General features: G+C 40.6%; 1 protein-coding gene across 1 annotated transcript in view; it reads left to right on the top strand.

Moving 5' to 3' along the window:
* Nucleotides 1-43: 43 nt before the first annotated feature.
* The window catches only part of NME7 (NME/NM23 family member 7), a 131,637-nt gene continuing 106,624 nt past the window's right edge, over nt 44-25,056 (top strand). Inside the window, exon 1 of the mRNA XM_067546118.1 lies at nt 44-150. Within this exon, the coding sequence (XP_067402219.1) occupies nt 148-150 (3 nt within the window). The 5' untranslated portion in view covers nt 44-147. The remainder of the gene's footprint in view (nt 151-25,056) is intronic.

Genomic DNA, 25,056 nt, shown 5'->3' on the forward strand with positions numbered 1-25,056 from the left:
GGGTGGGTGGGGGCGGGGCTTCGGTTGCCAGGACGCGGCTTGGCCGGGGGAGGAGGCGTTGCGCTGCGCTGCGCTGCGCTGCCTGTTGCTGTCGGGTTTACGCGGCGGCTGGTGCACAGACGGCTCCTGGGCTGGCACGACGGGACCATGGTGAGTGGGGGTAGGGCGGAGTCAAAGGGCTCATTGGGGTGGAGGGCGGGGAGAGGCTTTTCTCGGGCCGGGCCGCCTGTAACGGGGCGGCTGGTCACCGCGCAGCTCACGGCGTGGCCAGGGGCTGGTGGCGCCACTAGCATCGAACTCTGGCCTCGTGGCGCTAGGCGCTGTACAAACAAACACCGGGCAGAAGAAGGAGGCGCCGGCCCCACGTCGCCGAGCCTGAGGCCCCGCCCCCTTTGCCTGGCAGCCGACGTGGGGTGAGGGGCCCCCGGTGGGGTGTTAGCAGCAGAACCAGCCCGCTGCGAACTACTCTCAGAAGGGGCGGACGGATAGTGGGTGCCAGGCAGGCCCTAGCCGGGTCTCCGTCGCTCCACCACCTCCGGTGCAACAGGGAACTTGGCACTAAACGGTTGAGTTTCGCTTTGCTCCTTCTCAAGTGGCCTCTTCCAGGCTAGAGGAGTGACATCGGGTGCACCTGCGCTGGTGAAGTTAGCACCTGGAGTTCCACAACTGCCGGCCACCGCGCTACGCTGCTAGAGTGGCATGGTAGTCACAATGTTCCAGCCTTTTCTGCAGCTGTCTCATAAACACTGTTGCTGGGGGTGGCTGCTCTAAGACGGGCACTGGTTTTCCTGGTCTAGACAAAGTAATGGAGGCATTCAAAAGGACGGCACTCTTCTAGCCGTTAGAATGTGCGCTGTTGTTCATGCTACAAAAGAAAGAAGAGGAGAGAGCAAAAAATTAGTATGGCGTTAGTGGACCAATTTAATCCTGGTGTAATGCCACTGAGATCTGTTATTTCTATTGCAAATCCTGGATTTCATAGATTCCAAGGCCAGAAGAGACCACTGTGATCATCTAGTCAAACCTGTATAAGGCAGGCCATAGAATTTCCTCCAAATAATTGATCTAGACTCTTAAATTGTGCAGTGACCTGGAATCCACTGTGCACATAATATATGCTATATCAGTGGTTTTCAAACTTTTAAAATGGCACCCCCCCATGAACTTTTGTGTAACAATTGAACCCCCCTCCCGATGTCCCCCCCACTTTCAAAAAACAAACAAACAAGGCCTACATATCATAGGTGGCATTTGACTGCTTAATTTGGGTGGAGGTAAGGGGTAGCAGCAGCTCCCCACAGTTCTGGAGCCCGATGTGACCCGCCAGAGAAAATGGCAGCAGCGGGGAATCGCATCTCATTGTCGGGATTATCCTCTGGCAGCAGCACGGACGCAGATAGCGGCAGAGTGGCAGTGGTGGGGGACTGCTGCTGCTGTTGGAGGCGGGTGGCGGATTCTGGGAGCAGCGTTCGGGTTGGAGACGGAAGCAGCCACACAAAGTGCAGATCATGGAGCTGGACCAACTCTGTTCCCCACTCCTCCAGCAGTCCCGGGCCCGCCGCAGGCTCCCCCTGCCTTTGCTCCCCTCCTAAGGGTCCCCCACACCTGACACCTGCTCAGGGCTGCCGGTGTAAGGCACCGGGATCCCCACCACCACCTGACCCTGCTCTTAGCCTGTGCCCCTCACCCAGCAGGGGGAGATGGATCCATCATCATAAGTTTGGGGGGTATTGCCCCCCATTCCCACCCAGATTCCACTCATGGCACCCACCCAGGATCCATCTTGCGCCTCCTTAGAGGGGTCTGTCCCCAGTTTGAAAACCGCTGTGCTATATGGTAGACACCGGTTTGGGAGTCAGGGCATATGTTCTTTTATTCCTGCTTTGCCTCTGACTTGCTCTGTGACCTTAGACAAGTTGCTTCCACCTTTCTGTATCTTAATTTCTCCATTCATCCTACTTACCTACCTCTCAGGGATGTTGTGAAGCTTAGTCTGTTAATGGTTATAAATTATGTTCAAACTGTCCAATAAATGTTGTTAGGAAATTGCAAAATATTATTGGTCTCTAACTGGATAAATTTCTTGAGGTTGTGAGCAAACCTGTTGTTAATACTTTATTGGGATTTTAACAAAGGGCTGTCCTTAAGTACAAATAATTGGAGTTCCATGCAGACAAGAAACTCAAGAGACCGTGCAAACTCCTCTCCAAATAAACAAGCATCTGAAGATTATAAAATGCTAAAATTCATTGTACAAAAGGAACACAAGCCTGATACTGATTAGAAACTTTAGACACAATTTTGTCAAATATGCATGCAAAAATATTCAGAGTATATTTCAGAATATTGGGCCCATGGATATAGTCCTGTGAGGCAGTACCTTGGGGTTTGTGTCTTTATAAATTGTAGAATTGGGCCATAATTTTAATATGAACAAAGAGAAGTGGGGAGTGCTGAAATATTCTTCAGATATTTGCCTTTCTATGTTAGTGCATTAGTTTAGAGATCAGCTTGAAACATTGCCATCCAGGGGCAAAGAGAATTAACTCAATTACATTTGTGGATTTCATTTTCTGCATGTGTGATCTGCAGCTGTTGTAGATTGTACAGTGGTGAACATCCTAAAAGAATCTTTTCACTTGGGTCAGCAGAAGGTGTCAAGTGTTGTGTTTACTGGACTGTTTTAAATAAATGTTTTTAATAAAAATTATAGACTTTATATAATCTCACACAAGGATAGGTAGAAACATTAAGTATATCTTAAAAATATACATTTCTTTTTAGCAATGTCTCTGTCACACTCTGTGTAAATCTAGAAAGCAGCTTCAGATGCAATAGCATGCCATTCAATAGGAGCAACTGGTTTACTTCCTGATCCTGCAAGTGACTTCATTCAAGTGCTCTTATGTATACTCACAAAGTCCTTACATCAGTAGGCCTCTTGGTGGGTGTGTTATTAGTGTGCTTGCATGCAGTCAATTGCAGGACTGGGGCCTTCATTTTCCTTTACTGCTTAAAATAATAGCTCCTAGTGCTTGTCAATTTCAAAGTTCATTGCAAACAGTTTTTGCAACACTCAGGTAGGCAAATATTAGCCTCATTTGATAAATGAGGAAACTGAGGCACACAGAGGCAAAGTGACTTGTCCAATATGACACAACAAGGCTTCCATCCTGCAATGACTTACTCACATGATTAATATTAAGTCTATGAGTAGTCTCTTTAGGTTCAATGGACCTTGAGTGCCAACGTCCTTAGATTCCTTTGAATATCACAACCTAGTTCTGTATGGCATAGAGATGTCGGAGTTTACTGTCGTGTCATTTGGATTACCATCTTACTTTTTCCACTGCTGGAGTTCTGACATGATTTTAACTGCAGTGTTCTTGAAAATTTCATATGCTAGATGGCAGTGTGTTACAGCAACATTAAACTTGGAATTTTAGCTGTTGCAGAAGTATTTAATTGTTGGGCCAGTACAAATGCTTTCAGGATTGTAGAAGCATTTGTTTTGGGCCCGTAATATATGAGAGAGAGAGAGAGAGTCCCAGACAAGAAGCAAGGTAGGTTAAAAGATGGTCTTGTGCTGAGGAGCTCTTCCCCACTGACATAGTTCAAAGGCTACTGCTCTTTGTGTCAATCTTTATCACAAACATCTTCCCAAAATAACAGTTACTGGCAAGAAATGTCACTCCTAAGTTCTGTAATTAAAAGTAACTTGAGTTGTCTACCAGAATTATTTTTTAGTTGCATGTAGGGTGAGAAGTTTCATTTGGGTGCAGTTTTAAAATGTCTGAAAACAAGAATACTCAGATAGCTTTAAGCTAAAACTATTGTTGTATTTCTTCGTCTTAATATCCCATGAGACTGGCTCATGAGTTAACCAGAGATTGAGGTTCTTTGTGGCTGGTGTATGATTTAATAATTTTTTTAAGTGAAATGAATGGTACATCTTGGTCCAAGCCAAGTGGGTGTAGGTATCCGCATTACAAATACTACTGCCTCTAATTGTTCTCCTTGTGGATGATCTCAGCAGTAATGCCACTGATAGAATGGGTTATAGATACTGAACACTTCTAGAGATGAGTAGTATGGCAGGAAGTTTCTCCCGTCACTGCCCATGGCATACCTGTTTTGAGGACTTCAGGGTTCTGAACTGTCTGTGCAATGCTTTTCATGTGCACTGTAAAAAAGATAAACAAAAGATAGTGTTTTTCAATTAACCTCCTACAAGTCTACTCAGTCCTACTTCTTGTTCAGTCAATAGCTAAGACAAACAAGTTTGTTAACATTTACAGGAGATAATGCTGCCTGCTTCTTATTACCATGTCACCTGAAAGTGAGCACAGGCATTCACATGGCACTATTGTAGCTGGTGTTGCAAAACAGTGCAAATATTTGTAATAAAAATAATATAAAGTGAGTACTGTGCACTTTGTATTCTGTGTTGTAACTGAAGTCAATATATTTGAAAATGTAGAAAAACATCCAAAATATTCATAATAAATTTAAGTTGGTATTCTATTATTGTTTAACAGTGTGATTAAAACTGTGATTAATCACGAGTATTTATTTTAATTTCACAATTAATTGTGACTTTTTTTTAATCGTATGACAGCCCTAATAATAAAATGTCTAGTCTTTGGCTTATAGAATGAGACTGAAGGATGTGGTACAGTAAAAGAACCTTGATTTGCTCTTGAGGAAGGCTGACAAAATCCCTCAGTAAAAGGCTCTTGGAAAAAGGAGAGTCTAAAACATTTTGGTCAGAGTCTCCAGATGGTGTAAATTGGCATAGCTCCACTGAGAATCTGGCCATTTGTTTGCAACTTAAAAAGCAGCCAAGGTTATTTCTATCCTGAAGAACCTGTGAAAACTGTTTGTATGACAAGGGGCAGCTTTTCTATAATAGACTTCACTATACATTTTTCTCAAGTCTGTGCTTTGGTTGTGGAACAGCCAGTCATAATTTTAAAAGATGGCATTTCCCTTTTCAAAGAGTGTTCTTGAGAAAGGTGTAAAAAGAAAAGGTGCTCTTCTGTTCCCTGATCAAAATTTGCATTTGTGGACTCACCAGGACTGAAGTACCAGAGAAGGATCCCAATACTAACAGTAGTGTAGATATGTGAGTCACGTTGCCCCTGACGCTTCCAGTTCTGTTAGTAACCCATGTGATTAAACCAGCCATAAATAGGAGTTTCCTAACTCATTGGATTCGTGACTACTGCTGTCTGCAGCATTTCATTGCAGATGAAAATAAAGCGACATACAACATGCTAAAAAAGCGTTACAAAGAAAGTGCTATAATTGAGGCGTTAATTAGCTCAATAGCTGGTAAATCTTTAGATGAACAGCTAAGAGAGTTTATTGGTGTTCCTTACTAAACTAATATACTCTAATATTGCTAAGTTACCCCTTGGGCAGACAGGTCTCGTACACCTTAGACGATATGGCTAATAATATGCTGGAATCTTTGGGCTATGTAATTAGAAAATAAACTGATACAAAGATACAGGCTTCTGCCCTTGGCATCCATGCAGATAAAAACACAAGTACAAGAAGCCAACTTCCCCACCCCCACAAACCCCTTTCCTGTTATGTTTGTCTGATTGACCCACAGATAACATGTTCCAATTACTCATTTTGGATCAATATTGTCACCCTTATGGGACTACATGTCAAGTAAGGTACTATTCTGCCTATGTAAAGTGGGCAAAATCAGGACCCTCTGTGACATACAAATAATTTGCGGGATGAGCCAGATCATAGCTCAGCTTTGCAGAAGTTAATTTTTTTTTTAATGCATCCAGAGTTATGGCTCATGTGAATGATGTGGCTAAAGTAATTGCCACCACAGGAGACAAAGTTACTAGAGTTACTATCTGCTAAGGTTAAATCCTGTATTAATAAATTCCCTTTGTATCACCTATAAGTTGTCTCTTGGGAGCTCTCAGACTGCTGGTGCAGTTCCTTATTTGTGACAACTATGACAGATCATTGCTATTATTTTAATTCCATTTCAGGTGTTGTGATAAACTGAAAGAGGTCCAGGATTTACTGGGTGAGCCATCACTGAAAGTAAAGGAAGCTTACGGAGTTTGTTAGCTGGCAGTGCAAATTCTAGACTAGTGGTTTTCAACCTATTTACCATTGTGGGCTGCATATGCAGATCTCTTTGTGTTATGTGAGCCTCATCGACACAATATATATACTACCTGTATGGCCCTGAGGATGTCACATAGGCAGCAGCTGTGTGCTGATTCTAAACTGTGCAAACTAGACTGATTACTTATTTTAACCTAAGGTCTGATGCCAAAGCCAGCAGTTTTACAGAGAAATTGTCCCAGCAGACTTTGTGTGGTAATATTTGTACTTAAGGATGTCTTATCACAGAGCTATTTCTTATTTGTCAAAAGCTGGATATGGACGTTGCGTTTTTATAGGTTTCAATAAATCTACTGTCCGCTCTGGAGAAACAAAGACAGTCGATTACCTTTGGGCGAAGGGCAACTTAGCTGATAAGAAGATACTGGTGAAATAATAAATCAAAGGCATCCAATTTTATATCGGGAAGAGAAATATTGAGTCCATAAAAAGTTATTGGCTGTTTTATTGATAGTTTAAAATGTTAATTGCCAAAGAATGACAGTAATGTACTATATGTAGATAGTGTACTTGAAATGAGATTTCTATCCTGTTAATCCCCAAGTGCTATTGAACAGTGGGGTAATAGGCAGCTAACAATACTGGTCAGCCACTATAGGAATGAAAAAACAGCACAAATATTGTCTTGGGCATTAAACTATGAGGTACGAGAACCTCCTGTAAATGTGCCACGGATGTCAGTAGAGGGCACACAGGACCTCACAAGAACAGACCATTGAGAAAATTTTCATTAGTAGCCAGTGTTACCTGAAGATAATGTCTGTCATCAACATACATCATAGCATCAGGCACTGTAGTGATTAACTTTTTTCTTCGAGTGCTTGCTCACGTCCATTCCATGCTAGGAATGTTTTCACGTAGGATACCAAATGACAATCAACCATTCACAAACCAAATGGTTTCGCATAGCCTATGTGATAACCATTCCTAGCCTACATGAAATAAATTAATGGTCTTACTCCAATCCCTAATGTGGTAGATGAGAGGGCTACCAGTGTCGTTCCAAAGAATCTCATCCTGGATAACCGCACATATCTGGGCTTGTTATGAGCAGGCGAAGATTCTGTCTCTGGCCATTGTGACTGCTCATTCCACGAGAGCCTAGGCTTCGTCAGCAGCGTTCCTCATGCAAGAACCAATCCAGGACATCTGCAGAGCCGCAACATGATCGTTGGTTCATACCTTTGCGTTCCACTATGTCATCACCCAGCAGGCCGTGAAGATGTCGGTTTTGGGAGAGCAGTGGTGTAGTTAGCATGTCCATGAACTCTGAGCCCGCCTCCGAGGGTACTGCTTGTGGGTCACCTAGCATGGAATGGACATGAGCACGCACTTGAAGAATTAAAAACCGTTACTAATCTTCTATAACTGCTGTTCTTCGAGATGTGTTGCTCATGTCCATTCCATGACCCACCCTCCTATCCATCTGTTGGGATTACGAGCAAGAAGGAACTGAGAGGGTGCGGAGCTGGCAGCGCTCCTTATACGGGTGCATACGTGCGTGCCTCCAGAGAGCACTAGAGCTGGCCCTACGGATGCTGCTGAGGGAAAAATTTCCGGCAACTGTGCACGCGGCATGCACATACCTAGAATGGAATGGATATGAGCAACACATCTTGAAGAACAACAGTTACGGAAGGTTAGTAACTGTTTATTTCCTTTCTTTTCATTTTTATTGTAGTGAATGCAGTGTTTGTGCAAAGTGCTAGGTTGACAGCCTGGGAGCCTGAAATCCTCTGTTTAGTCACAAAGCAAGTGCTGTGTAGGCTGTATGAGTTCACATTTCCCAGCTTTAATGAACAATTCCTGCCCATGTTTCTCCAGGATTGACCTAAGGAAGAGAAAAAGAGAAAATTCAGTCTCCATAGTCTATTCAGTTCTTAGAGTTTCTGTTGAGTGTGCCAACAAGAGGGTCAGTTTGTATCAGCTGTGTTTTTGCCCCAGTCAACTTAAGCATGTGAACATTGTTACCTTGATCAGGACATACAAAGGGCTGGTGTCCTTTCTGAAAAGAAGAAGGGAACAACCCTGGAAGAACTGAGCAGAAAGACTTCTGTTAACAGCCTGCTCAGGAGGGTACTAACTTAAATTTCTCTTTAATTAGGCTACTTTTGTACAAATGTGCCTACTCATGGAAATGAGCACCGTGCCTGGTGTTATTTGCAGAAATGTGTCCTGTGACTGTCTGTGTTTTTGTTTGAGTGAGCACAGTTTAAGGGATCCAAACACTCCAGTACTTTGGTGGCAATTTTTTTGATATACAGATCATAGTTTTGTGACTTGAGATCATTTCTACGTTTTACACATGCTTTCCCCATCTTCTTCCCCACCCCCAAAACTTCTCAGTTGTTCTAGTTGTCAGTTGTCAGTTGTCTCTAGTTGTTCTAGTTGTTCTAGCTGGCTGCATCAGGGGGCCCTTGAGGTGTATCCAGGAGCTCTAATTACTGCCTTCTATGCCAGTCTTGCATTGGGGGTGTCATGCTGGCTGTATTGGGGGGGAGCATTTATTATATTATGTGACTTCAGTATGTCAAAATCATAATAATTCATGTAAGATATGCCATGTCAGGTACTGTTAGTAAGGCTATAATATGCTAAATAAGATAATACTTTTGTTCATGTGTTATATATGTTATGGAAGTTATGGATATATTTGATATATCTGTATTTCAAATTGTGCAGTGTGAGACACACTCTAGACAGGGTGGTGGCAGAACAATAGCCTGCTTGATGGCCCATTGAGATATTCCCAGGTGCAAGGGGCCCAGGGGGAGAAGCCAGGGATATATCTGATGAGTCATCAGAACTTGCTTATGTGACTCTGGACTTCATTTGGGTTCCTGTGAAATTCCACAAGCAGCATGGAAAGCACCAGAGGATATATAAGGCAAAGCCTGGAATCCATTTTGGTCATCATTCCAGTTCAGCCTTCAGCACCTATCTTCCTCTGGATCAAGCCATCTGCAACTGAGGCTGTGCAAAAAAGGACTGAGACCCATCCAGTTACTGGATGTATACCAGAGGAACTATACAAGCCTGCAAACTCCACAGTTCTTGTAGAAACCTGATGTATATGGACTTTCAAATCATTTGTATGTATCTGATTGATGTAATCCTTTAACATTTCTCTTATAGTTTTCTTTCTTTTTATAATAAACCTTTAGTTTTAGTTACTAAAGGATTGGCTGGCAGCGTGGTATTTTGGGTAAGATCCAAACTTATATTGATCGGGTACTGTGGCTGACCCTTTGGGGTCAGAGGGAACCTTTTTAGTAAAGAGCATAGAGTTTAAATAACTGGTCTCTTTACTGGACCTAGTGGCTGATTGGGGGCTGGAGACTGGAATGCAATAAACGGGGCTATGTGTATTTGTGTACTGGCTTCTTGATAACCAGTGTGAGAAATCAAAAGCACAGTTTGTGGCTGGTTGGGAAGTCTGGCTTCAGTGCCATCCACCAGTGCTGGGAGAATCTCTCTTCTTTTACAGCCTGCCCTGACCTTGGCATTCTCAGGTGGCTACCCTGGGCATGAAAGGGTCACACTAGTCTTCCCTCCTTATCCCCATCTTAATCTATGGTGTATAAAATGTGGTGGTTTGTGTTCTTTCTTGGATGAAAGACCTTCAGAAATAGCAGTTGCATGTATGGTTTGAAAATTCAGAAAATCAGTGAGCGGGATGCCCCAAATCAAAGGGGAAAGAGCAATGCTGTTCTAATTTTATGCCTTTCATTATGCAGTGAGACTCTAGCTCTCTGGATGTTTACAAACTTTAAAATCATATGCACATAATTGGACTTGTAGCTAAAATGAACTTGGAAATAAGACAACCTTCACCTACAAACAGTGCAATCCCATATGGTTCCCAAACTCTCAAACTAACTGAAGTGCCTAGCATGGCAGCACTAAATGCCCCTGCTGAAATTGATGCTGTTGGACTGTGTACTACAGTCTGTTTAATGTTTTGTGTTTAATTAGAGATGGGCTCAGGCCTCAAAACATGGATTAACAAGGATTACAGGAATGGTCTCTGTTATGGCTGTGTGTTTAAAAACTATTAAGGAGCATTAAGAACAAAGGATAGGCATGTTTCTTTTAAATGGATGCATATATAAATTTAAGAAAGTATATGTAATTCTGTCTCTTAAACATTCCATAACTTGAGGATGTTGAGATTTATCTGTGTTTTAATACTTGTGCTTAGATGCCATGCTGGTTAGCATCTTTAAAAAAAAAAAAAAAAAAAAAAAAAGTTTCCTTTTAGAATAACACATTTTTTACTTTTATATGGTAGTGTCAATAATACTTTGCACTTCTGTTGTGTCTTAGGCCTTGTCTACCTTAGCACTTATGCAGGCAAAACTTTTGTTGTTCAGGGTGTGTGATTTCTGTCAAACCCCTGAGCAACAAAAGTTTTGCCAGCATAAGTGCTAGTGTGGATAAGGCCCTGCTTCTGAAGCCAGGCATCTCTCAGTAATCCTGTTATTTAATAAATGGGGAAACTGAGGTAAAAGTGTTTGTGATTTGCCCAAGGTTACACAGAAAGTCCGTGACAGATCCAGGAATGGAATCCAGTAGTCTTGGGATAACCAATGCAATGGAAAGGTAGCAAATTACAAACTGACAAAAGGAAGTAGTTTTAAAAGGAAGTATAATTGACCCATGGGACTCAGGGTCACATGATATAATTAAAGCTGGGAGCTTAGTAGATATTAATATGAATAATAAGAAAATCCACAGTTTCATTGCACAAGATAAATGTATACAAAAAGGTCTAAATTCTTCTGTTCCAGGACTTATGGTAACCATTATATGCCTGGAGTAAGAAAGGAATTTCCCTTATTGGCTGGTTACTCCAAAAGTTATATCCTCTGAAGCATGTGGTACTGGCACTTTTGGAGACAGGAATAGGACTCACCCACATCCCCTATGTTGCAAACATTTCCTGGGTGAAGAGGACTTGTCCATTAGGACACCTCAGTCCATGTCACTCATAATTTCTAGAATGCTTGTATACATTGCATGTCTAAATGTTGGCTTTATTATGCCTTCATCTTTGACTTTCTCTTGTTAACTCATTATTTTTCTAAGGTATAGTTTACTATACAATTTGCTAACCACATGCTAAATATAATATCTCAAATAAATTACAGTAATAAGAACTTGGATAATACCTCTAATTTGACATTATTAAAATGAAGCATTCAGACCCATTATGAACACTAGATGGCGCTCCTTTATTTGCAGAGACATGGCTTTGATAAGGTTTGTTCTAGATAGGTGTCTGTTGCCAGTTGTGTATTTTGAGTTCTATGTGCACAGGGTCTTTATTAATTTTAACCACTTCATTTTGAAAGAATCTTCTTTCCACCAAGTATTATGAAATTGTGTTAAAACAGTATGAGCTACAACCTTGTTGAACAGGATTATCGTGCAGTTTTGCTTGGCTGAAGGTAGCATGGCTCCGCCATTGAGGACAGGGCCAGTTAGTTGCTGTTGATCAGAAATGAGGGAAAGATCTTTTCCTAAAGAAGGGGCTGGAGACTAGAAGTGATGTGTGAAAGCTGCAAAGCTTGGATTTATAGCCTAACTTCCCTAGAGATTGGTCGTATGTGGGGTTTTATTTAGCGCAGTATAGAGAGGAGATATCAGTCTAGTTCAAATCTGTGTCCCAGTGCCCTGCAATATTGTGATTTTGAAGAGAGGAGGGATATTTGGCTCTAGGGCTGAGATCAGATTTGGGTGGGTGAGTGTTATTAAATTGGGGATGATGTTTTTTTGTGAGTGAGCCTGACAAAGTTTCAGTGGAAATTGAGTGGATAATGATTGCATTGATATAAGGGAAGAAAATTGATTGAGGAGTGAAGGGGGAGAAATTCAGAGAGTGGGGACTCTTGCTCATAGAGGAACTGAGTTCAGTGTTTGGCTTTGTTGGATGTCACAGAAGGTGAAGATGGGTGTGGGAGTGTCTGGCAGGAAATTTTATTTTTAAAGGCCTGTAGGAAAGGTGTGTGGAGGAGGAAGTATGAATATCTAGCTGTGATCCTGTACCAAATCTTAACTCCTGTATATATATAATTATGTTTTGCCCTTCTCTATCACTTCATTCTTATTAATAGGCTGAACCAACCCCCTCCACTCCATCTGAACACCCCCAAGCTATGCAGAAGTTTGGTTCTGGAGTCCATCTTTGCAGCTTGAACACATTTCAAATCTCAAACCTATCTTTCCTCAACAAGGTTCTAGAACTGTAGTTTTGAAGCTCTAGTCTATTGAGTACATGCTGGTCATATAGTTGTGGCTATTCCTTATTTCTAGCTGCTTCTACAGGTATCTATTCCATCACTGGAAAGAAAAGCATGGAGGTGTTCCTGCCTAGCAGCCTCTGTTGTTGTTGTTGTTTGTATTATTGTAGTACCAAGAAGCCCACGTCATGGACTAGAACCCTGTTGTGCTAGACACTGTACAAACGTAGAACAAAAAAGATGGTTCCCTGCCCCAAAGAGCTTCTTACTATCTAAGTACAAGAGAAGAGATAACTGATGAATCCAAACAGGGGAGTACAAAGATGTCAATATGAGTCAGCATGATGGGCTGTGGTCTCTCATCATGGTAAAGCAGAGTCTTAAGCAGGTAATTGAAGGAGGATAATATAGCTTTGTGGGTGTCAATAGGGAGCTCTTCCCAAGCATAAGGGGCAGCATGAAAGAAAGCATGAAGGTGTTTGTTTGAACACTTAATAAGTAGGTGATGATGGCTGGCATCATGGACTGATTGGAGGCAGAAATCAAGAGCTCAGCCGGGCAAGATTACATTTGTCAAAGCCAGAGAGAAGGATGTTGGCAGTAATTGAGATACGAGATGGTGAGAGGCTTAATGAAAGTTTTAGCTGTGGATGGATAGGAAAGGCCATATCTTAGAAATGTTATACAGAAAGAATTGGCAACGTTTAAACGTAACTTAATGTGAAGCTCTCGAGATCTGGGTCGAAGATGATGCCCAGGTTATGGACGTGAGTGACAGGCAGATGGCGATCTTGTCCAGAGTGTCTGAGAAAGGAGGTTGCAGGGAGGGCTTATGGAGGATTTGTGTATGGCCATTACTATCCCACAGGATCTTAGGATCTCTAAGTATTTAATCAATATACACTAATTAAGTCTTACAACCCCTCTGAAGTAGGTCAATATTAGTACCCCCATTTTACATATGGAGATGCTGAGGCCCAAATAGCCTGATTTTTTTCAGAGGTGCTGAGCATTAAATCTCCGTTTGAATTCAGGGAGAGCAGTGGGTTATCAGTTCTTCTGACAGTCACCCTTGGCAACTTGCTCAAGGTCATCCAGGAAGTTGATGACAGAGTTCTGTCTCCTAGTCCCTTCCTGTAACCACTAGACAACACCCCTCTTTAATTGAAAGGGAAAACAGCTTAGTATATAACTGTTTTGTATTCCAGAAGGCAAGTGAATTTATGAAATCATTTTTCAAACAAATCTTAATAAAATTAGTCTGTGTTAGCTGATTAGGATTAGCAAAGTTTAATAGTGTTTTTGTAATTTCATTTTCCTTCGTTATTTTTTCCCTGAAGTAATTTACTTATCTAACAACTTGATAAATGGGAAAATGCTGAATGAATTTCATTATAAGAAATCCAGTACAAATTTAACTTGTCGTCCATCTCTTTTTATAATAGTGGATTTATGGCTGCAGAATAGTCCACAGAGTGTGGTCTGTGCTGGCTAAAATCTGGATTTAGTTAAACTACACTCAAGTTAATGTTTGACACAACTCGAGGTAAAATGAGTATTTTTAATTTCAACACAAGCTTTGGGAGGAGCTCATTTCGTTAAACAGTCGTGCAGAAAAAGTGCTAGCTCAAAATGCCTATAGCGGTGAATGAGAGAAGTGTTGGCAGCGTTGTTTGGGTAATAAATATTTAATAGGCCATTATATACTCCGAATGTTCAAGGCAAATGCAGGATGTGTGCTCTTTGGAACCTTCATGCAAACTACTTGGTAGTTACACTCACTGGAATCAGCTGGCTGAAGGTGACTGCTTGCCTTGACTCTGATTCCCAGTGGGGCAGTGTTTGCTAAAATAGCTTTCAAAAGATTATTAAGAGCTGAGATAAGTTGAAGAAGCTTTAAATATCCCATTAGATTTTAACTATAGCTTGGAGCACCCTTGCTAGCTATAGTTCACGATTTGTGAATGTTTTCTTTCAAAGATTCTGTTTTCAGTTGTTGGTAACTTTCTGAAATTTTTCAGACTTGGCCTCTACTTGAGGGTGGATATTTAGTGGCAAGTTTGAGGTAAAATGGGCTATTACTTGTGAAAATAAAGATATTAGGAGAAAAAAACAAACATTTCCCAGCATTAATAAAAGAAAAAGTCTTTCAATGATGTTATGAACAGCTTTAGTGCTGAAATGGCTGGAGGCTGAACGCTGAAATTTGGCGGAGAGTTATAGAAGAGGAGTTCCTTTGGGGGTTACCATGAACGGTGGTTTTGATTTGGCCGTTTTGAGCTTTGGAAATAGTTACATGCATGGTAAGCTCCTGATCTCACAATGAAATGCATGCAGGCAACACCCTGTGCAGAACCCCATTCACTGGGGTGCCACATAGATTCAAGGGTCTGGCTGCAAGCATCAAATTCCAGGACCAGGGTCTAAATGTCTGACAGTGAGGGACAGTAGTATTTTTAACTCTGCCCCCTTGACTCTGGTTTTGCAAAGCACATATAAGCCATGTGCTCAACTTTAATCATGTGAGTAGCCCAAGTCATGGGATGACTCATGTTTAAAATTAAGCATATGTTTTAAGTGCTTTGCTGGATCAGGGCTTAGCTCTGTTTCCACTGAAATGAATGGCAAAACTCCGCTTGACTTCAGTGGGAGTAGAGTAGGCCAAAACTGAGCACTTTTGGAAATCTCCCTGTGGTCTTTAATTACATCATCACATTTAATTTTTCAATTGATACAATATAATATTTTTTCTACAGCTTGTTAGATGCCTCTTGTAATGTGTGAGGTAGGGGTCCTGTGAAGACCTTGCCTCACTGTTGTACACAGAACAGTGCACTGTAGTACAAGATCGATCATGTGTAATCGCAGTCTTAGAAAACATTGCATGATACATTGTTTGTGAACTAGTGTGTGATCCATCCTAGACTTCATTTTAATGTATGCATAGAAAGGGGCAGAGATAAGGTTATGCATACAACTTAGAGGTTTCCTGACTGACCTCTGTGTGTCTAACTGCACAAACTGAATGCTCTCTGAAAACGAGATTTAAAAAATAAATAAATAATGTATTGTAGAGACTGTTTATAAATGCTTCATAGGAAGTTCTGCTTGATGATGTAAACATTACAAACATATTTTCCTAACTATAGCAGACTGACACAAAAACTGGGTGACTTGTTTAAAATAGATTGGGACTACATATCTTGCCAGGTGTGGAGAAAGTTGTAGGCTTCAAGCTTACTAGATCCCAGTTCAGCAAAACTCCTAAGCATGTGCTTAAGTCCTTTGTTAAACTGAATCTCTGCTTAGGAAGGAAGATCTGTTTTGTCAATAACACAAAAGCTGCAGTGTGTCCATGTTAATTGGCAATAGATGGTTCAGATGATGGTGCGCGTGTTTTGTCTAGTAGAAGTAGAAAAGTTTATGCACAAGTAATATGGAGGCCAAATTTTATTGAGCCAAATTTATTTCTAGGGTAACAACAACAATTTAAATGGAGTTACACCTACTTACACCAGGGCTGAATTCGGCTTGTTTAATTGAACTCCCATGGTGATTAGGATTTTAATCCATTAAAAATTGGTCTGCCAATACTTGTTTAGTTTAAAGTAGTCTTCTAGAATTTGAATGGAATTGGATTCAGGTGGGTTGGTGCAAAATTCACTTTCCATGCCTATGGCTTTTGAACATCCTCAGCATTAGAAAAATGAATGAGATTTTTCTTGCCCTTAAGTAAATGAAAGGAAAATTACTTGCAGCGGCTAAGTAGACTTTTCATATAGCTGTCTTTATCAAATATAAGTTATAAACAAAGGTGGGGTGAAGTCTTTTAGCAGTGCATTTACTTAGGATTATTGACAATTATAATCATACAAATAGACCTTGCTCAATGAGAATGGAAGGTAGGTGGCACCGAGAAACCACAGTGATGGGCATATTATAAAATAGCAGTCATTTTGATCTATGATAAAGTGATGCCATCTGTATTCTAACCTTTCCAGAAAGTGGCCTCCATTGCCCAGCGTGTATCTCTTTGGAAGGCCAGATATAGACTTCCTAAAAGGAAATGAAAACACTGCTTATTTTGTATAGACTAAACTTGTATTAGAATTGCAATAATGTAATTGCCCTTTTTATTTATTAACATGCAAAGTGTAGTAGGCACTGTGCAGACACAGTCCTTGCTCAGAAGATTCCCTCTGTGTTTTATGCAGCAAGCATCTGATTGTTTCCTTCTGGAAACTTATTGGCCATGGAGGCAGGAATGTTTTTGCCTACTGGCAGTCTCGCTGTGTACATGTGGCATCTGAGACTTTATTCCCCAGCCAATCAGAGCACAAATACGGTTTTAAAAAACACTTGAACAATGAGTGGATGTAGTAACTATTGGGCTTTGCACATCTATAGTGCCTTTCATTTCAGGATTCCAGAGAGCTAGGATAAATGTTTGTACAGTACCCCAGAAGAATAGGTACTATCTCTACTTTATAGATGGGGAAACTGTGGTATAGGGAGGTTAAGTGACTTGTCCACAGTCAAACAGCAAATCAATGAAATAGTTGAGAACTAGACCTCAGGAGTCCTGGCTCCCAACCCCACTTCCTGTCTTTTATTAATTTTATTAAGCAAACCAGGATGTTTAACATAAGACTAATATAATTTTCTTTTCTGTCTTTGCTGAAAATTGATTATATAGATAGAAGAGGAACACTTATTCCCATGCGATGCTTTGGCGTTTTCTGATGTAACTTAACTTGACATGTTCTGTTTCCATTCTTTGCTTTATTATTTTTCATACCATTTTGTAAAGATTCCAAGTTCTGGTTTTTAATATAATTTTGCTGTCTCTTCAACTTTGTAGGATAGTTCTGGGATTCTGATTGCCTCATTTATTATGGTTTATTGTTATAAACCCTCAATCATAAACCAGGACCTCATTGTGATAGACACTGTAAAAACACAGAACAAAAAGACAGTCCGTGTCCCAAATGCTTCTAATCTAAGGGCACGTCTGCATGGCAAGCTGGGATGTAAATCTACAGCTCTCTAGCCTGCCAGGCACTAAGTTGCCATGTGCAACTTGCTACTGTGCAATAACAGCAGTTTGAAACAGCAGTAGATCAAATCATGTTACGGAACTTTTAGTGTGTGGTAACAGCATCCACATGGCCAGTTATGTGCGGGAAGCTAGTGTGCTATACATTTCCACCCCAGCTTGCACTAATTCTCTGTGTAGACAAGTCCTTAGCATAAGATGAGACAACAGATGGATACAGACAGATGAGGGAGCACAAGGAAACAAAAATCTAACAAGTGGGTGATGGAGGCTGGCATCAAAGGCCGACTGGAGACAGAAGTCAACAACTCAATAGCAAATGAAAGGTGATAGGTTGAGTGGGGATAGGTTGTGAAGGGCATTGAAAGTCAACACGAGCAGCCTGTTTTTGATGAAATAGAGAAGGGGGAACTAGTGGACAGATTCAACAAGGGGGTGACATGGTTAAAGCAATGAATTAGGAGAATGATCTTTGCAGCAGCATTGTGAATGGTTATAAGCAGGGCAAGATTGTGTATGTCAAGGCCAGAGAGAAGGATGTTGAGATGATGAGAGTTTTAGCTCTGTGGATGAATAGGAAAGGTAGTATCTTAGAATGTTATGCAGAAATAATTAACATTTAGACACACCTTTGATGTGAGGCTCTAGAGAGAGGTCTGAGTCAAGATGACACCCAAGTTATGGGCCTGTGGGACAGGTTAGATGGTGGTGTCCACAGTGATTGAGAACAAAGATAGTGGGGTGGTTTGGAGGGAAGAATGAGCTCTGTTATAGCCATGTTTAACGTGTGGTAACAGCTAGACAGATGTCAGAGACTGGCTGAGAATTTAGTTTGGACCCAAAAAGACAAATCTAGAGTAGACTTCGGTAGATCTGTGAATCATCAGCATAGAGATGGTGGTTGACTTTGTGTTTCTGGATGAGATTACCCAGAGACAATCTGCAGAGTCAGAAAAGAAGGGGATTGAGGATACAGTCCTGTGGAACCCCTAGAGAAAGTTGGAGGCTGGTTCAGGATGATCCTCCAAAGCACATGGTGAAGCAGCAATTAGAGAGTCTCAGAAGCTGGAGGACAACATTTACAAGAAGAGCATGGTCGATGGTGTCAAAAGTGATGACAATCAAGGAGGTTGAAGTTGGAGTACTGTGTGTCACCAGGTTTGAGCTTTAGTTAGGAGGAGGACATTAGAGATTTGACAAGAGTGGTTTCCGTTGAGTGCAAGGGGCGGGAAGCTCGATTGGAGAAGGTCTAGCATGCAATTGGAGGAGAGGAGCTTCAGCCAGCACATTTAATGAATTTAGAGGTAAAAGGGAGTGGGGAGATGGGGTGGTAATTAGAAATGCAAGTGGGCTCATGGGTGGGCATTTTTAAGATGAAAGAGATTAAAGCATTCTTGTATTGTAACGGGAAGGAGCCAGAAAAGAGTGAGAGGTTAAGGAGAAGAGTAAGGGAGGGAATGAGTGTGGGTGTTGGTGAGATCAGGAGATGGGATGGAATCATTGGGGAAATTGGGAGGTTCGAGGAGGAGAACAGATGAGAAACTTTTGCATCTGTGACAGGAGGAGGCAGTGAGAGTTGTAAGAGGGGAAGAGAAGGCAGGCTGAGGGCAGAGGGGAGTTCATATCTTATTTTTATCAATTTGTCATTAAACAGAGGGGCAGTGCTCCTATACCTATGTTTAAATGTGACCATTTTAATAGCCAATTAAAAACCTATATTTTAGTCCACTGTTCTAAATTCACAAACACACAACAAAATACTGAAACAAGTAAAATGCAATGTTGGGCCTGGAATACCCCAAGTAGAGAGATGGGCTGCTCTAAAAATTATTAGAATGTCAGAAGTTGAGATGTGACTTGCAGCTTGTCATCTAGAACTAGGGATGTGATGAATATTTTATTCAGATTTCTTTTGTATGCAAGTAGAGAGTCAGCATGGTCTAGCAGTGAGGACAGGGATTAGAGAAGTAGGACTCCTGGGTTCTATTTCTTTGCTTTCCCGCTGACTTGCTCCATGTCTCCTTTGAGTTCACGTCATCTGGCTGCAGGAAGGGAGAAGGCTGTTGAGCTGGCTGTGAGACTTGCCTGCTCAACAGGCCGGAGAGGCATTACTAAAAGGCAAGGCAGATGGCACCCTGCTGCAGAAAAGCCATGGATTCAAACTATTAACACCTCTGCTTCCAGAGGTCCAGGAAGGCTATCACTTGTGGGCCTTGCTAGAAGGGTGATCGTTGCCCCAGTGGGGATAGGATAAGCTTTACTCCTGGGGCATAGGAAGTGTATGCATGAATTCTTCTGTCTGTGGGGAAGGTGGTTTTAGCTGCCTTGGAGTCATGAGTATCCTTCAGGAGGCTGTGGGCAGTCTGTGAGCAACCTTCTCCTCTTCCTGGTGCTGAAACACTTTGGTAGGAGGGATCTGATCTGAATTGGTAGTTGACCCATAGATGTTTCATTAGGTGATGTGATTTCAACTGGTTAATATACCAGGCATTTTTAGAGAATTAATACTTTGTGATTTCCCAGTTGGATATGAGGAATGTTTCTTTATCATTCATAGGAAGACTTCTATGCAGTGATGTTATAGCTGTGTTGGTCACAGGATATTAAAGAGAAAAGGTGGGTGAGGCCATATCTTTTATTTGACCAACTTCTGTTGGTGAGAGAGAGACAATCTTTCAAGATTCTTCAGACCTACGTGTAAGCTCGAAAGCTTGTCTCTTTCACCAATAGAAGTCACTCCAGTAAAAGATATGACCTCACTCACCGTCTCTCTACTGGGAAGACAGTCATCTTTTTAGAGGCTGAACACACATCCACAAAAATTTAATCTGATACGACGTAATAATGCTTCCAAGGAAGGGTCCTTCACTTCAGCCTTCCATTTGGATAGCCTTAGTATGGTCAGCCTAAAGCATCTCGGTTCAAAACAGCAACACATTTTATTATTATTGTTGTTGCTGTTGTTCATTATTTTATTCTGAAGTGGTTATGGTCTCTGTTTTGATCTGTTATAGCTAAGCTTGGCAGCATTTGGCTTTTATTTTTTTGTTTAATTTTGATGTGCAGTACCAATTTTTTACTTTTAAGCATTTTTTTCTATTTTTATCAATTTTAAGTTTTCACAGTTAGTGGAAATTATGGGGGGGTGCAAGGCAATTATTTAATGACCATAGATGCTGATATTCAAAAAGCTAAAGCTTTATAGCCCATTAAAACACAAATTGTCAAAATCACATATCAAAATATACAAGTAAATATCTTCAAATCAACAAATCATGCCTGGTTTCACCATTTGTTTACTAATACATTTGTAACAAGCCTAATTCAAAAATATAAATCATTGGATTTTTACTGTAAGCAGCATTTTTCTTACTTTGCCTATGTGTAAATTTAGATTATTATTGATGGAAATATTTTTGTTGGTTTGTGTGTGTACGATGAACTCAGTGTTTACCAACATCTGCAGATTAAAAAAAATGTAATCCTTTCAAGCCTGATATAGGGTCTGATCCTGTCAAGAGAAGTTGAGGAATCGATTAATTTATTATTCTACTTAAACAAATACTCTTTAATAACTATAGCCTAGGAAGGGGGCAACAGAACACAACAAACTTATATTTTCTGAAAGTGTTAGTGTATATTTCAGGAACAAAACAAAGTATATATTAATAGTGTATCATGATCCTTACTTTGTGTAAATTGAAAAGGAGAAAGTGAGTGGAGACCTTTTAGGGGAACCTGGAGGTATCTTCCCATGGGAAATTAAAGGGGGAAGAAAAGTATCTTTGCCTTTTGATACAATCTCATCTATTTCAAAGGCAACAGTAGTACTGCTCTTCGTAAGTGTTTTTATTTTGCCCCAAGAATAAGTTTTCTGGAATGACTCGGGGACTAGGGTAGGAACTCCATCAGAGGTGAGCAAACCTTCCTTTCAGTTTGTTGGAAGAATTTTAACAAGTGGATTCCAGGAGTGCCCCTGCAGCAGTTTTTTCTATGTGTATTAACCATATTCCAAGATTAGTCAAGATTGAATATTAAATTAATAACAACAACAAGGATATCCCACTGTGAATGAGCAACTTGAGATTGCATGTGTCTGTGCTAAATATTTTTTAAAAAATTGTTTGGGTTTGCTACAGGTAAAATTCTACATCCTGGCTGCTTTTCTCACCACATATTTAGGCAGTCTACATTTTTGAAAAGGTCAGGCTCACTGACACTATTCAAGTCAAGTTTGAAATACTATATTGATTATATATCACTATAAGGTAATTCTAAAAATTCTAAAAGCAAATTGTTTATACTGCTTGAAAAGGTATAAAACTTTGCATTTTGGAATTTAATTTCTCTTCATTAAAAAATAAAACACCTCTCTAATGGAGACTTGTCCTTGTTCTTCTGGTGGTGCTGCTGCAAATATCTATTTCCCAGAGGCAGCTGATTTCTATGTCTCTGTTTTTATGCACAGGGCTTTCCCACAGCAGAGTGTAAAAGAAATACAGAAATCAAAACATTAAGATGGAGATTTTGGACCTGATTCAATTTCCACTGATGTCTGTGAGGATCTTTCCATTGCTTCAGTGGATATTAAATCAAGCCTTTTGATTCCTTTTAACACTGCCCCTAATGAAGATAACTGGATAAGGGGACATCAGACAAAATATTACCCTCTTATAGCCTAATAGTACTCATTTGACTGCCCAACTGGTAAATATAGGTAGAAGAGATGATGAACCTCTATTAAATATTTCCCACAAGGTGAAGTTCCTGCTAACAAATGTGAGCTGAAAGGAGACTGGAAAGGTAATAAAACTAGAAGATACACTCACTGCAGCGGTATATAGTACTGCACACTTTTCCAGTATTGAGAAACCTTCTGAGTGTGTCCCCCATGAGACAGTTGCCTATGCCCGGAATTGAAGGGGTCATAGTACATGGAGACTGATAAGTAGCGAAAGTAGAGATAACTGTTCCGACCAATGCAGTTGTGTATCACAAAGTTTACTGCTCAAAGCATTAAATATTGTGTGATTTATAAACCATCAGGACAGGAAACAGCAACCTTGCATTTGCTGATGGGACAGAATTGTCTGTTTAATGGACAAAGAGCAAGGGACGTAAAAGATAAGCTGTTAGAAGTAGCAATGTGTTGTCAATATTATAAAAAGGGGATTGTACGCATTTCCCCCCTGTTAGCCTGGATAAGCCCAGGAGTGCATGTGCCTTCAAGAAACAGATCAGGGACTGGGCAATTCAGTACTTTGCTTTTCCAGTTTTGAAAGAATGTTTCTGATTGCCACAACCCAATATAGGAATTAGTAAGCACGCTTATAAATGTTTATGTATAATGCCTGAAAAATATACTGAGTGTTGATAGTATAGCTCAGAGCTCAGCTTGTGTAACTTGAAGTGTATGTGGTGACCATTGCTAGTGGTTTGGGGGCTCTTCATGAGGAAAAACACCTGTTACTTGGGGCATTGTGGTGCATTGCAAAGGCAAAAAAAAAAAAATGCTTACCAGCAGTGAGTTTGTGAGCTCCAGGGATAAATCATCTCTGGTAGGAATGATTTAACACAATTCTGAGAGGGATCAATTCCATCACAGGTTGGAAAATCACCCCTCCTTTCTGTTCAGTTTGGTGGTGGAATTTTAATAAGGCACCCAAGGAGTGCAGGAGATTATGAATCAGGAGATCTGCTTTCTTTTATCAGCTCTATCACTGACTTGTTGTGTGACCTTGGACAGGTCACTTAAGGCCAGATACTATTCCCAGTGAGAGTTGGACCAAGCATTTAACTTCTTTGTGCCTCAGTTTCTCCATTTGTAAAATGGGGATTATACATCCCAGGGGTGTTGGGAGGGATAATTTATTAATATTATAAAGCTTTCTTTTTCAGGTGTTATAGATGGGCAAAGTATAATAACAATGACATTCAGCTGTAATGAATTTGGCAACATTGCGTTTGCAAAGGCAAAGTAATATCCATGGGTGAATGGAGTTACTCTGTGTTTGCTTTGCAAAATTTGTCCCGCTCAGTGCAGTAACAGGGTACAAGATGAAGGTGAACAGAGTCTGCAAAATAACACTACTCCCAAAGATGCACCCGAGGAATACTGAGGTGATTCTGGTATGAAAAATAAAGTATTTTATGGAACCTGCCTCTGATATAAAATACCCCATTATGGAGCATGTGTACCCTTGGAGCAACACAACAATCCACAGTCCATCATTTTGGACACACCAATGTTACTGAATACCCAAATGGCCATAACGGCAAGGAATGCATCTTGCCCCTTGATTGGCTACAAGATTGTGTCCTGTCGTGCACATGCAGTCACACAACAAACCCACCCACCGATTCCCTCACACACATATATAAATATAAATAGGCAAAACCTATCAACTAAACAAATGATTATTTTCCTACATACTGGGAAGAAAGAAATAATCTTTGTCTTTAAGTACCATGGGTGATATCCTGGCACCACTGAAGTCAATTGCAAAACTTCCATTGACTTCAATAGGGCCCTGTCTTTTTGAAGGCCTTTGGATATTATGGGGAGAGAGCAGTATAAATATCTAAATAGATATAAAGAACTTAAGACTACTAGTATGCAATTGTAAAGCATCTACTCAATACTTTTATAACTATAACAGGCTTTCACTGATGGAAAAATCATGAGTAATAGTCCTCATTGTACCATTGGGTTTCATTGGTGAATTACACAAGGGTGGAAGCAGATGTTATAAAAATATTTTTGCAATGGGGGTCTGTAATGTGGAGTAGGAGTTATTAAAAGGGCTTAAAGTGAAAATTGGTTTTGAGAAGTAGAGACAATTTTAGGGTCATCTGAATAGTTTTTACTTGAACTGTTCTCTACTAGTTGATGCTATCTTTTGCCTAAAGCATTTAAAATATACCATAGGAAGACTGCATGGATTTGGGGATTGATAAAGAGCTGTGAAATCTTTCACCTATAGAATAACCCAGATCAGCAATGATTTAAAGTTACTGTCATCTGTTAGAAGTTTGGAGGTTTGTGAAATAAATTGTGGTCTCTGTCTAATCCCTGTGGGACAAGAGTTCACATAAGTTAGCCCCCTTGTTGGGACTCCCAACAGAAGCCAAAGATTGCCTATGAATAATGAACCTCTCATCTTTATAGCGCCCCCTCCGGTTCAGGGTTTGAAGCACATTGATGGGACTGTTGTGGGGAAGGTTGTCCATGCTGTACTTGTTCTGTAGATAGAGGATATCTGTCTGTGGAACAATTCTATGCCAACCCTCAGTTAATTGCAAAAATAAATGAATATTCACAGAGAACAATGGCATAGTTGCCAACTCTTATGATTTTATTGCAAGTCTTGCAATAGTTGGTGTTTTCTTAAAATCCTAGTTCCTAGAATCAGGTGATTACATGATTCTCATTTTCATTAAAAAAAAAAAAAAGTTTCTAGCCCTCATGGTTGCAGAGAGAGAGAGAGAGAGAGAGAGCTTGAAAACATGAACCCACAAGACTTAAAAACCAGAAGACAAATAAAAAGAACCCAAAATGTATTATTTTAATAATCTCATGATTTTTAATGCTTG

The sequence above is a fragment of the Emydura macquarii genome, unplaced genomic scaffold (assembly GCF_026122565.2).
Source record: "Emydura macquarii macquarii isolate MOO-44397 ecotype Brisbane River unplaced genomic scaffold, CSIRO-AGI_Emac_v2 contig_1119, whole genome shotgun sequence".
Classification (NCBI taxonomy): Eukaryota; Metazoa; Chordata; order Testudines; family Chelidae; genus Emydura; species Emydura macquarii.